This window comes from Suricata suricatta, chromosome X (genome assembly GCF_006229205.1).
Source record: "Suricata suricatta isolate VVHF042 chromosome X, meerkat_22Aug2017_6uvM2_HiC, whole genome shotgun sequence".
NCBI lineage: Eukaryota > Metazoa > Chordata > Mammalia > Carnivora > Herpestidae > Suricata > Suricata suricatta.
In genome coordinates, this window is record NC_043717.1 from 3,761,338 (window position 1) to 3,772,783 (window position 11,446).

The following is an 11,446-nucleotide window of genomic DNA, read 5'->3' on the forward strand; positions in this document are numbered from 1 at the left end:
CCGTGCAGCAGAGCGGACATGGGGGAGGGACAGCGGTCGTCCGTCCTGAGCACCCGCCGGGGCTGCGCCGGCCCGGGGCGTCTAGGAGAGGAGCACGCGGGGTGCCCGGACCTCAAGGCCGTGCAGCGGATCAGACATGAGGGAGGGACACCAGCCGGCCGTCCTGAGCACCGGCCGCGGCTGCGCCGGCCCGGGGCGTCTACGAAGAAAGCACACGGGGTGCCCGGATGTCGCAGCTGTGCAGCAGAGTGGAGTGGGAGAGGAACAGTGGCCGACCGTTCATCCTGAGCACCGGCCGGGGCTGCGCTGGCCCGCGACGTCCAGGACAGGAGCACTCGGGGTGCACGGACGTTACAGCCGTGCAGCAGAGTGGACGTGGGGGAGGGACCGCGGTCGTCCGTCCTGAGCAGCGGCTGGGGCTGCCTGCTGCCTCTGTGCTCCAGTGTCTGTGCGGCCATGATATGGGAGGAAAACTTGGGGACGGGACGAAGTCCTGTTTAAGGTTAGACCATGTGGGACGCAATTTTGTGTGTGCTGGAGCCGAAACGTGCACACAGGGTGGGGATGTCCCTGTGCCAGCGCGTGACAGCGTCACCCGGCAGGGAAGGTGCCTGCGGACAGCAGCATGAGGTCTGTGGGATGGCCCTCTGCAGCCTGGGGACACGGACAGGGCCCGGTGTCTGTCCTCAGTGCCGGGCGCCTGGCCGCGGGCACTGCGGAGAAGCCCTGCGTGAGGACAGAGCAGCCAGTTCAGGCCGTGTTTGTGCTGACGCTGCACCTCACGGCCCGTGATGGGGTCCTTCCCAGGGCACACACGTCTGTGACACCAGCGGGAGGCTGCACGTCAACTCTGTTCCGACAGTGCACAGTCAGGTGGCACAGGCAACGGGCTCAGTCCCCAAGTGCACAGAGACGTCGGCTCCCATGAGTCCGCCCGGCCATCCCCAGAAAGGTTAACAAGCGCTGGCGAGGAAACGCCGAAAAGAGAACCCTGGTGCGCTGCTCCGGGTGGGAACACAAGCCGTGTGGGGCTTGCAGTGTGGAGGCTCCTGGAAAAGAACAATGTGCACACCATCCAGCAGTCCCACCTGCGGGTATTAGTCCGAAGAGTACTGAAACACTAATGAAAAAGACATCTGAAGCTCCATGTTCACGGCAGCAGTATTTACGACAGTCAGGATACAGAAGCAGCCTAAGTGCCCGTGGGTACATGGATGGGTGAAGACGTCTTGGCCATCAAAAAATAAGAGTGAGAAGAAGGAAGGCGGAGCGGGGAGGAGGAGAGGGGAGGGAGAGAGGGGGAGAGAGGAGGAGGAGGAGGAGGAAGAGGAGAAATGCCCGGAAGGAGCAGGAGAAGGGGCTCAGTCGGTCAATAGTCCGCATTCAGCTCAGGTCATGATCTCATGGTTTGTGTCTCTGAGCATCAGGCTCTGTGCTACCAGCTCAAGCCTGGAACCTGCTTCCGGTTCTGTGTCTCCCTCTTTCTGTACCCCTCCCCTGCTCAAGCTCTGTCTCTCAAAAGCAACTAAACGTAAGAAAAGAAATTAAAGAACAAAGACCCTCGAGAGTTCTCATCGGTTAGGACATGTCGAGGGCGTCAGAAGCTCAGTGTGCGCCCCGGGGAGCAGAGCCCGTGGCACAGGTTTCCCACGGGTTCAGGAGGCTGCATCGTGTGCGGTGACAGGTCAGGCCGGGAATTGGATCCCAGGAGACTTTCTACCAGTACAGCCTCAGACAACTGAGGTAGCATCCCGGGGCCTTTGTGGGTTAACAAGCATCGAACTGTATGACTGGAAATAATTATAGTACTACCACTGATACCTGTGGACAGGAAATTAGACACAGCGTGATAAATGGCACTGGCGATATTTACACCTACGTCCCTATATATCAAATACATACCCAGCGTTAATAGTAGTGATACTGGGGCGCCCGGGTGGCTCCGTCGGTTAAGCGTCTGAGTTCGGCTCAGGTCAGGATCTCACGGTTCGTGGGCTCAAGCCTCACGTCCGGCTCTGTGCTGACAGCTCGGAGCCCAGAGCCTGCGGTACACGCATATAGACAGACGGACACTCACATACGTGTTCACCTACACTTGCACGCACACAGCCGGCTGTTCCTGCTTCTAGAGCTGCCTAACGGTTGCCAAAGTCGTCCGGGTAGGAACTGCTCATGCCTCCCACAGTCAGGGCCGGCTTCACCCCATCTGCCTCTTGCTCAGGCAAGGGGACAGGAGGCCCGGGCGGGAGCGCACACCCACCACCTTCCAGGCAAGTCCAAGACCCAAAGGCAGAGGCCAGTTCTCTTGGAGGTGGAAGCACTCATGGCACTACATCCCACACCTTAGAGGCCTCTGGGCCTGACGGCCCTGCGTGTTGGCGAGGCGGGGCCACGGCTGTCTGCCAAGGCCACCTCGGCTTTGCACACTGGCTGGTTCATGGATTATGAAACCCTACTCTGGCCAGCAGCTCTGTGGGCGTCCACATCCACACATCCCCAACTGTGGGCTCGGCGCACCCGGGGGCGTCCCCATTCGCGACCCCGACCGTGGTTCTTTCTGCTTGGACCGGGGCTGGGCAGGCGCCCTCACCCTCCACCCCCATGGACCCTGGCTCTTCCCTCAGTTTTTAGAGCGGGCTGCCCCCCTCCTCGTGCCTGCTTCACTCGGCTGCCAAGCCTGACTCTCCCACCACCCCTGACTGTCCTGGGCTAGGACCTCGCTGCGTCCTGCGTCCACTGGTCGGCCCTGGACCCTCAGTCCCGTGCTGAGCGACCAGCAGCAGCACCAACATCTTGCTTCTTTCCCGCGAGGCAGACCCCCTCCGCGGGTACCAGGGATACGCTGCACTCATCAGGCACCTCAGCACTGGAAGTCTCTGGGGCCCCTGGGCTTACGTCACTGGCCGGGTTTTCCGGGGCGCTGGCAGACGTTCCCCTCCCCCCGAAAGCCACCTGTGAGCTGGGAAGGGGTGGGCGCTGTACCCACTTGCCCCACACATCTGAGTCCCAGTAAAGGAACCCGTCACGGAGCCACTGAAAACTCGGGGACCACAGGCCCCCACACGTCGCCGTGGCCAGCCGGCAATGCACAGGCAAACCCGTGTCCCGACGCCGGGCAGGCAGTGGAGCCACATGCCCTGCCTAGCACTGTGCCCCGTGGTCCCTGGCACACCTCTTCACACAGGGGCTCCTGGAGCCCTGGCCCTTGGGACCGGAAGACCTCCCTGCCGCCCCACCTGGGCGAGGAGGACCCAGGAGGAGGGTGAGGCGGCATTTATGACGGACGGCGACCGTCAGGAACCGTCCACACGCTGTAAGCAGTTGCTGCACGCGCACACGGAGATTTGGGCCTGACCTGCTGCTGCCACAGGTGCCCGACCACCCCGTCACACATGTGCCCGGACCCTGCTGCGCACGGTGGGGCTGGGGGGTTGGGGAGACGCCCCAGCCAGGACGCCAGGTCCAAACAAAAGCCAGAGGCATCCAGACATCACAAGGAAAGGGACCTAAAGTCCGAAGGCAAAACAAAACCAAAGCAAACCTGTAAAAATCTGGTGCAGCAGAAAGTCACAAACAGAAACGCTATTCTTTCAGGATTCCCACAGATCTTTCCCGAAATCTCCTTCCATTAAATAGAAGGTCACAAAGCACCACAAGACACAAAACCACCTTGGTTGATATTTAACTGTAGTGTTGGCTTGTTTTGCTTAATTATGTGTGATCCAAAAATATTATTTGCTGATTGCTCCTGGCTGACCTCCACCGATTATTTCATTTATGCTTTGGATACCGCAGGAAAAAGAAAACAAAGAAAGAAAAAAACCAAAGCTGTCATCATAATCAGGAGAATCCAAAGCAATGCACTTGATTTTTCCCCCAAATTAAAATTAAGCCAAAGTTTCAAACGACTGAGCACAGAGGTCCTTCTGGACTACATATTTATAAATTGGAAACATCCTATATTATAAAAGTAAATACGACACGCAACATTGAACAGAATCACAGACAGACCATCTTAAGAACCAGACATTGATCTGGGGATCAGAGAAAGGGCATAATGCTTGAAACGCGATCGATTTGATTAAGCTCATTATTTATTGGGTACCTAGTATGTGACAGGCGCCCAGAAAAACGTGATAATTGAGGCCAAAACAGTCCCTGGTGTAAGTGCAGTAAATCCGTGACGGGAACCACAGAGCTCATTGGTGCTTCTTGAAAGAACAAAGGGGAAACACCAGCAAAGGGGGGGAAAACCGCCAAAGGAATGAGAAAATGCGCGTGTGTAAATCCGAGGATTTCTCGGTGAAACGCCGCCCTGTGCTAACGCCAGTGGCCTGGTAGCCACGAAGGGTCGTGTGACAGAGAGCAGCAAGCAGAGGCTGGCGGAGCGGGAGGGGGTCTGAGGACAGGGACCCCCAGCACTACGGGCGGAGAAGCAAAGCGGGGCCCAGGAGGTTGTGACCCGGGAGCACCGCAGGAAGGGAGGCCGGCGAGGAGCTCCGCAGCCCGCGGCGGGTCTCCCGCCCCCGAGCCCCGGATGCCCGCGCCCAGCAAGGCTCTGTGTGCCCTCCGCAGCCGGGAGAGGCCTGCCTCCGGCCTGCAGCACCCAGTTAAGCTCTACAAACAAGCCTGCGTGTAAAAGGTAGCCCTTCCTTGTTTTCCAGATGTAAGGGCGGAAATGAGTAATTAGCAAGCATGAACTGAGGAGCCGCGGCAGTATTTGCTGCAAACTGCAGGCTTGCTTGCTCTAGCGGGCGCACGGAAAAGTACTTAGGAGCATCGGACGGACGGCTGCCCGTGCTGTAAGCGATCGGGTCTGAACCGTAAGGGAGGGATGCTAAATGTGACGGCGTAAACGGACGGCCAGTTACGAGCCTCCGTGTGCTCCTCGGTAAAGTGCACACCTTTGATTAGCATTTGGCATGAATCGCCGGCATCATCGACCCGTCACTTAGCGGGTATGGAGGGGCTCAAAGGGTTCTTTCCCCCCGCTGGTAATTCATACTCCATTTCTAAAACCCATTTAAAACAGGAACTGGTTCCGAACATGTTGCTAGATCACCCACCTACGTATGGAAGTTGAGTTGCAGAGTGGGGGGAGGCGTGAACATGGGTACGTAGGATCAGAGACCTGAACACCAAACCAAAACTGTGCAACGTGTAGAGATAAACAGAGAAGTTTATTCCACACACACACGTTTGGAATCTCAGGTGCTATGAGGTTTTCTTACAGAGAACACAACATGCAAGACGCACAGGGGAACATGCGGGTAAACAGGCTTTTATCAAAACTCAAAGACCCTGGGAAGAAAACAAAAGGCGAAGACATTTACCACACACACGCACACGACGTGCATCTAGGAACTGAACGTCACAAATCTCCTTGCACAAGGGACCAATCATTACAACTCACTGATGAGACCAAAAAACCCCCCAAAAAACAAAAAACCCTGCAGTAGACGGCATAGCAACCCCACAAATGTCTACTACACACGTGTCCCCAAAACCTGTCAACCGTCACCTCGCAGGCAAAAGAGGCTGTGACCCAGCGTGCAGTGTGACCTCATGAAGGGGCCTGGGATGGGGAGCTGGTTCTCGGCGTTTCACAGGGTCTTTTTAAGGGGAGCCCGGCGGGTCAGAGGCAGAGGAGGGCTGAGCACAGACCCAGCAGCGGGGCGCGAGGGAGGGTCAGGAGGCAAGGCCTGTGGGAGGCTCCAGAAGGAAGAAAGGCAAGAAAAGGGATTCTCCTCCTCCTCGGGAGCCCAGGAGGAGCAGAGCCTGTGAACACGTCCATCTGACTCGCCAAGACTAGTGTTGTGCGTCTGGTCTCCAGAACAGTATGATAATAAATCTGTGTTGTTGCAACCCAGCCGCCATTAAGCCATTTGTGACGATTTGTTACAGCACCATTAGCAAGCTGACACGCAACCCCGGGTATAGAAACAGCTTTGGTGAAGGGTGTGGGGGGTCCCGAAAAAGTTAACTATATGCCTAAGCGCGGAGTCGAAAGGAAAATACAACCCACGGCTACCTACAGTAACACGAACGACTTTCAGGTCAATTACACCGGATGAAAGAGGTCAGACAGGGAATCACACGCTGAAACTGATCCAACCGGGACGCCGGGGTGACTCAGGAGTTAAGCGGCCAACTCGTCATTTAGGCTGAGGTCATGACTGCATGGTTCACGGCATTCAGCCCTGCATCGGGCTCTGCGCTGGCCACGGACCGTGCCTGGAACTCTCCCTCTCTCCCCCTCTCTCTCTGCCCCTCCACCACTCATGCTCTGTTTCTCCCTCTCAAAATAAATAAATAAACTTAAAAATAAAAAAACCTGATCCAACCGTACAGTAAACTGGCCCTGAAGGGCAAGGGGACAAACGTTTCTGGGGACTCGACTTTCCTTCGTCAAATGTCACCTGTGCTGCTGCGGAGGACTGTGCCGCGGGCACCCGAGCCCTACGGTTAGGTCCTCGGAGCACAGGACCGGGCTCTCGCGGACGGGAGCAAGCGCAGCAATGCCGAGAACAGAACTTCTCGCATTTGGACACTCGCCCCACACGCAGGACAGCGCAGCTCCCATGGGTTCGCAATGGCCCCACGTGTGAGGCCGTGGTAGGAGACGCACTCAGATTTCCCTTGAGGAGAACGGACACTGGGAGCTGCCGTCGATGGCACAGGGTCAGAAAGGGTCCGCGGGACACAGCATGGTCCTGGTGCTGGGGAACGGACAGCCCTGGGCCGGCCCCCGGGACAACACTTGGGCACCACGGGCCACATGAAGTCCGCCCAACACCTGGGCACCACGGGCCACATGAAGTCCGCCGAACACCTGGGCACCACGGGCCTGTCTCTTGGAAACCACGATCTTTGTAGGCAAGGACGCAACACTGAGCGGTGCTGCTTTGTGCCTTTGGCCTAGGAAGAAACACTTTCTCAGGAGTCAAGGTGTCACATAACCTCTCCCTACACACATTGCGGCACCTGCCAGGTCAAGGACAGGGGCCCGGGTGGCCAGGGGGTGCAGTCAGGAAGCCCTCCAGCAGCGTGAAGGACACCCAGCGCATCTCCCGGAAACCGCAGGACACACTATCCGCCGCTTCCTGAAGGCTGAAACAGCAATACAGTGACTTAGTCCCCGCAGCTCAATCAGGTAAATGAACAGAAGCAAAGGAGACTCGGCGTGCCCCCGACTTACTCCAGGTCCAGGAGGCCGCGTACACAGGACGCAGCACAGACACGCTGCCCTGTGCGCAGGCCCGTGACCCCGTTCTCGTGCGCGGCCGCCGCACGTCCCCCGGTCCCGTGTCGGCTGCGGGCACTGGGACGCCGGCCCCGGCTCGCCCCGAGTCCCACCCACACCGGCCTCCGTGCACCTGTGTCACCCGGGCGCTCGCAGGAAATGCAGATTCCCAGTTCCACCCAGGCCCGCCGAGCCCGAGGGCCGATGTGGCCTTCCACCAGCCCCGTGCAGGAGGGCGGTGCCTGCACCCGGCTCAGAACCTCGGGTGAGGTGTCCTCGGCGTTCATGGTCAGGACACAACACGAATGTGTGCCTTTCCCGTGGGCTGAGTGGCACTGGAATGTGTGGCCGCCCTCTGTGCTATGCACGAGGAGAAGGCCATACCCAGCTCTCAGGTGGGCAGACTGAGGCCCGGGCACAGCGTCCCGACCACACAGGAGGCAGGCCGTCGGTCACCGAGGGCCCCCCTCCTGGGCCTCCTGGGCCTCCTGGGCACCAGGCACACCTGCCTGTCCCCGGAACCACTGACCTGTGCCAGGACCCAGAGACTCACACGGGCTGCAAAGTTTCGTCCCCGTCGTTGACCCCATCCACCGGTCCTTGGTTTGCACACCCAGGCTCGGGGCTCACAGGTGCCCTGCTTCGCTCTCTCCTGTGGAACGGGTCCTCCAGGAGCCGGGAGCAGACTCCCTGATGCCGAGCCGGCCCGCTGCGAGAACGAAGCGCGGACGTTGCTGCAGTCTGCAGCGGCCGGCCCAGCGCGCCCCACGGGGCGAGCTCTCCACAGACTTCTCGGCCGACCCACAGCACAAGTCCCCCGCCTGGGCACGGAGGCCGCCCTGAGCGGTCCGGGTCCTCCTGAGCAGCTCTGCCTTCCCACGGGGGTCTGAGGCCCACACAGGCTACGCAGGCATCGCCAGGGCACTGGAGACACCGGTCAGCCTGCCCGACGGCAGGGGCCCACGGTGCCGTGAGGCACAGCACAGAAGACACCAGACGGGGTACACCGCGTGAACGGTGCCATCTCGGAGCACGAGAGCCCTGGGGGTGGCAGACTGGCAGCTGCCAGCAGCTGTGCCCGGGAGGAGGGGGAATGTGTGTGGGGACCAGTCACGCCTGGGGGCCCATGGGGAGCTGCGTTTGCAGGCTGGGTCTCCCACTCCCTACGGGCATCACCTTATCAAAGGGAACGGCCTGCTGAAGGCTGTCAACGGTGCCACAGGGACAATGGTCCCCGTGGCCTCAGCTGTTGGAGGACGGGATACAGGAGATAGGAATTGTCCGGAAGAGAGCATGGGCTCACCGCATCCAGAGGTGATGTCTCGAAACGGAGCCAAAGGCGCTTTTCCTAAAGGTGCCGCAGAGGCTGCGGGTGCAAATGCGAAGAGGCAGTAATGAAAACACAAGGGAAGGAAAAGACCAGAGCGCCCCTGTAGAGGGCCCTCCCCAGCCCCGCCCGCCCCAGGCTTCCCAAGCTCCTGTCCTGAGCCCAGGCTTCCCCAGGCACCGGAGACCCGCTGGACGCGGGGTGGTGGTGGCACGGCCACACCGTCCTGGGGCAGAGCAGGCTCCGGGATGCCTGTAATGATGCGGACGGTCGGCTGGCAGATTACTGACGAGCAGGGCCCCCGGGGATGCCACCTGCCCACCCGCAGAATGGAGACGCTCCTCACACACAAAGCACCCACAGACAGGTGGTCCGGCGGAGGTGGGTGTGGGGCCAGGAGAGGGTCCAGGGTGCCATCACGACAGGGGCACGTGTCCCACTGCCCACTGGGAGGGTGCTCTCGGCTGTGCTGCCTGAAGGTCCCCCAGCCGTGTGGGGGGCAAAGAGCCTGCGTCCGCGTCTGCAAAGTCAACAGAGCTACCATCTTGAAGTGGGGCCGTCCAAGGAGGGTCAGCTGTCGATCCCGCAAATTAAAATGTTTTTACGTTCATTCGTACAAGAGGCTGATACATGCAATGGAGAGGAAAGGGTCCGGAATGGAGGGGAAAGGGTCTGGAAGGATGCCGAGTAACGTCTACCAGCCTTATACGCACATATTGTTCTCTCTCCGTCTTCTTCCTCAATGTCTATTTATTTGGAGACAGAGAGAGAGACCAAGGGAGCTCAGGAGCAGGGGAGGGGCAGGCAGAGAGGCAGACAGAGAATCCCAGGCCGGCTCCTTGCTCTGGAGACAGAGCCGACTCAGAGCGCGGATGCGCGAACCAGGAGATCGCCACCTGGGCGGACGTCGAGAGTCAGACACTTAGTAACCCACTGAACCCGTCAGGTGCCTCTGGTGTCTTTTTAGAATCATACTTGTAGCAGGTTGCACACAGAAAAAAGTCTTTCGCAATCAGTTCTTCCCCCGTCCCGGACACAGAGGGCCGTTCAGTCACGGCCGCGCCTCCCGGCTGGGCTGACTCAGAATCACAGGGATGCAGCAGGTCCGGACCCATGACCCGCCCGCGAGTTCAGGACGTCCAGCGTACCAGAGGTATTCTCGCAGCGTGTGACGCCCCCTTAACATGCAGCCCAGGAAAACGCAACCACCTCGTCCAAAAAGACGGTCACCCTGGTACCACTGCCAGCGTCAGGCCACAATTAGGTATTACGTCCTTCCTCCTCCAATGTGATTGGCCGTTTATGCTCCAAGAAAAGTTCTAACGTGAAGGTGACATACGACCCAAGAATGAGAGGCATTTGTGTTTTGTTTGGGAAACTGTTATCAAGCTTTGGAAATACTTAAACATGCAATCCTTTTCATACCTGAATCTTTGTGCATTCATTACGCAGCGACCAACGCAGAAATTTCTCCCCCAATCTTCACAGACTTTGCTGAAACCATGCTCAATACGAATGCCAGAATGCTTTTTTTCTTTATATCTTAAAGTTCACAAATGTGGGGAAGGGGAAGACATTTTGCCCACGACGGTACACAAAAGAAAAGATAAATGTGTTTGTTTGTACATCTTCTTTTTCTTATCTGATTTAAAATAAATTTCTAGTAAGCACTGATTATAAATCTCTATGTGCACATAACGTTGAACAATGAAATTCTCATGACGATAACAGCATGAATGAGGGGGTTGAGAATGAAGACATATAGAAGCAAAGTTTCTGTACGCTTTTTAAATTAAGTTGGCATTAATGCAACATAACTGGTGCACATTAATATGTTAACTGTAACGGGGCCACCTGGGTAGCTCAGTGGGTTAAGTGTCAGACTTTGACCCAGACCATGATCTTGTGGTTCGTGGGTTCGAGCCCCGCATTGGGCTCCGTGCTGACAGCTCAGAGCCTGGAGCCTGCTTCACATTCCGTGTCTCCCTCTCTCTCTGCCTCTGCTGCCGCTTGCTTGCTCTCTCTCTCTCTGTCTCCCTCTCTTTCACTCTCTCTCTCTAAAATAAACAAACATTAAAAGAAATTAAAAAGACATTAACTATAATCTTCAGAGCAACCGCTAAGAAAATGACTGAAAACACATGTAACATGTAGGAAAGAAACGCGAGGAGAAGTAGAATGGTACAGAGGAGTGCCAGCTCCACAGCACACGTACTGAAACTGGAATGACATCGAGGTTAGCAAGGCCCGTGAGCAAAGATGACACGCTAATCTGTGAAGCATTCGTATGTTTATCGTAAAAGCCATTTATGAAAAGCCCACAGCTAGTGTCATCCTCAGTGGGGAAAAACTGAGAGCTTTCCCCCTGAGATCAGGAACCCGACAGGGTGTCCACGCTCACCACTGCCGTTTAACATAGTGCAGGAAGTCCTAGCGTCAGCCATCAGACAACAAAAGGAAATAAAAGGCATCCAAATTGGCAAAGAGGAAGTCAAACTTTCAGTTTTCGCAGATGACATGATACTCTACATGGAAAACCTGACAGACTCCACAAGAAGCCTCCTAGAACTGATCCATGAATTCAGCAAAGTCTCTGGGTACAAAGCCAACAGACAGCAATTGGTTGCACTTTTATACACCAATAATGTAGCAACAGAAAGAGAAATCAAGAAACTGATCCCATTCACAACTGAACGAAAAACCATAAGATACCTAGGAATAAACCTAACCGAAGATGTAAAAGACCTATATGAGGAAAACTATAGGAAGCTTATGAAAGAAATTTGTGAAGAAGACACAAAGAAATATAACAACATGTCTTGCTCATGGATTGGAAGAATAAACATTGTTAAGAGGTCATTATTACCCAAAGCAAT

The 11,446-nt window shown here is 56.7% G+C and overlaps 1 protein-coding gene and 1 non-coding gene across 2 annotated transcripts in view; one reads left to right on the forward strand and one right to left on the reverse strand.

The window, feature by feature from the left end:
* Positions 1–458, reverse strand: part of PUDP (pseudouridine 5'-phosphatase) — a 34,849-nt gene extending 34,391 nt beyond the window's left edge. The window contains exon 1 of the mRNA XM_029931002.1: positions 176–458. Coding sequence (XP_029786862.1) covers positions 176–458 — 283 coding nt within the window. The remainder of the gene's footprint in view (positions 1–175) is intronic.
* A 10,303-nt stretch (positions 459–10,761) lies between these two features.
* Positions 10,762–10,864, forward strand: LOC115284497. Its single transcript, XR_003905245.1, has one exon. It is a non-coding gene; the product is annotated as a U6 spliceosomal RNA (small nuclear RNA).
* The last annotated feature ends 582 nt before the right edge of the window (positions 10,865–11,446 follow it).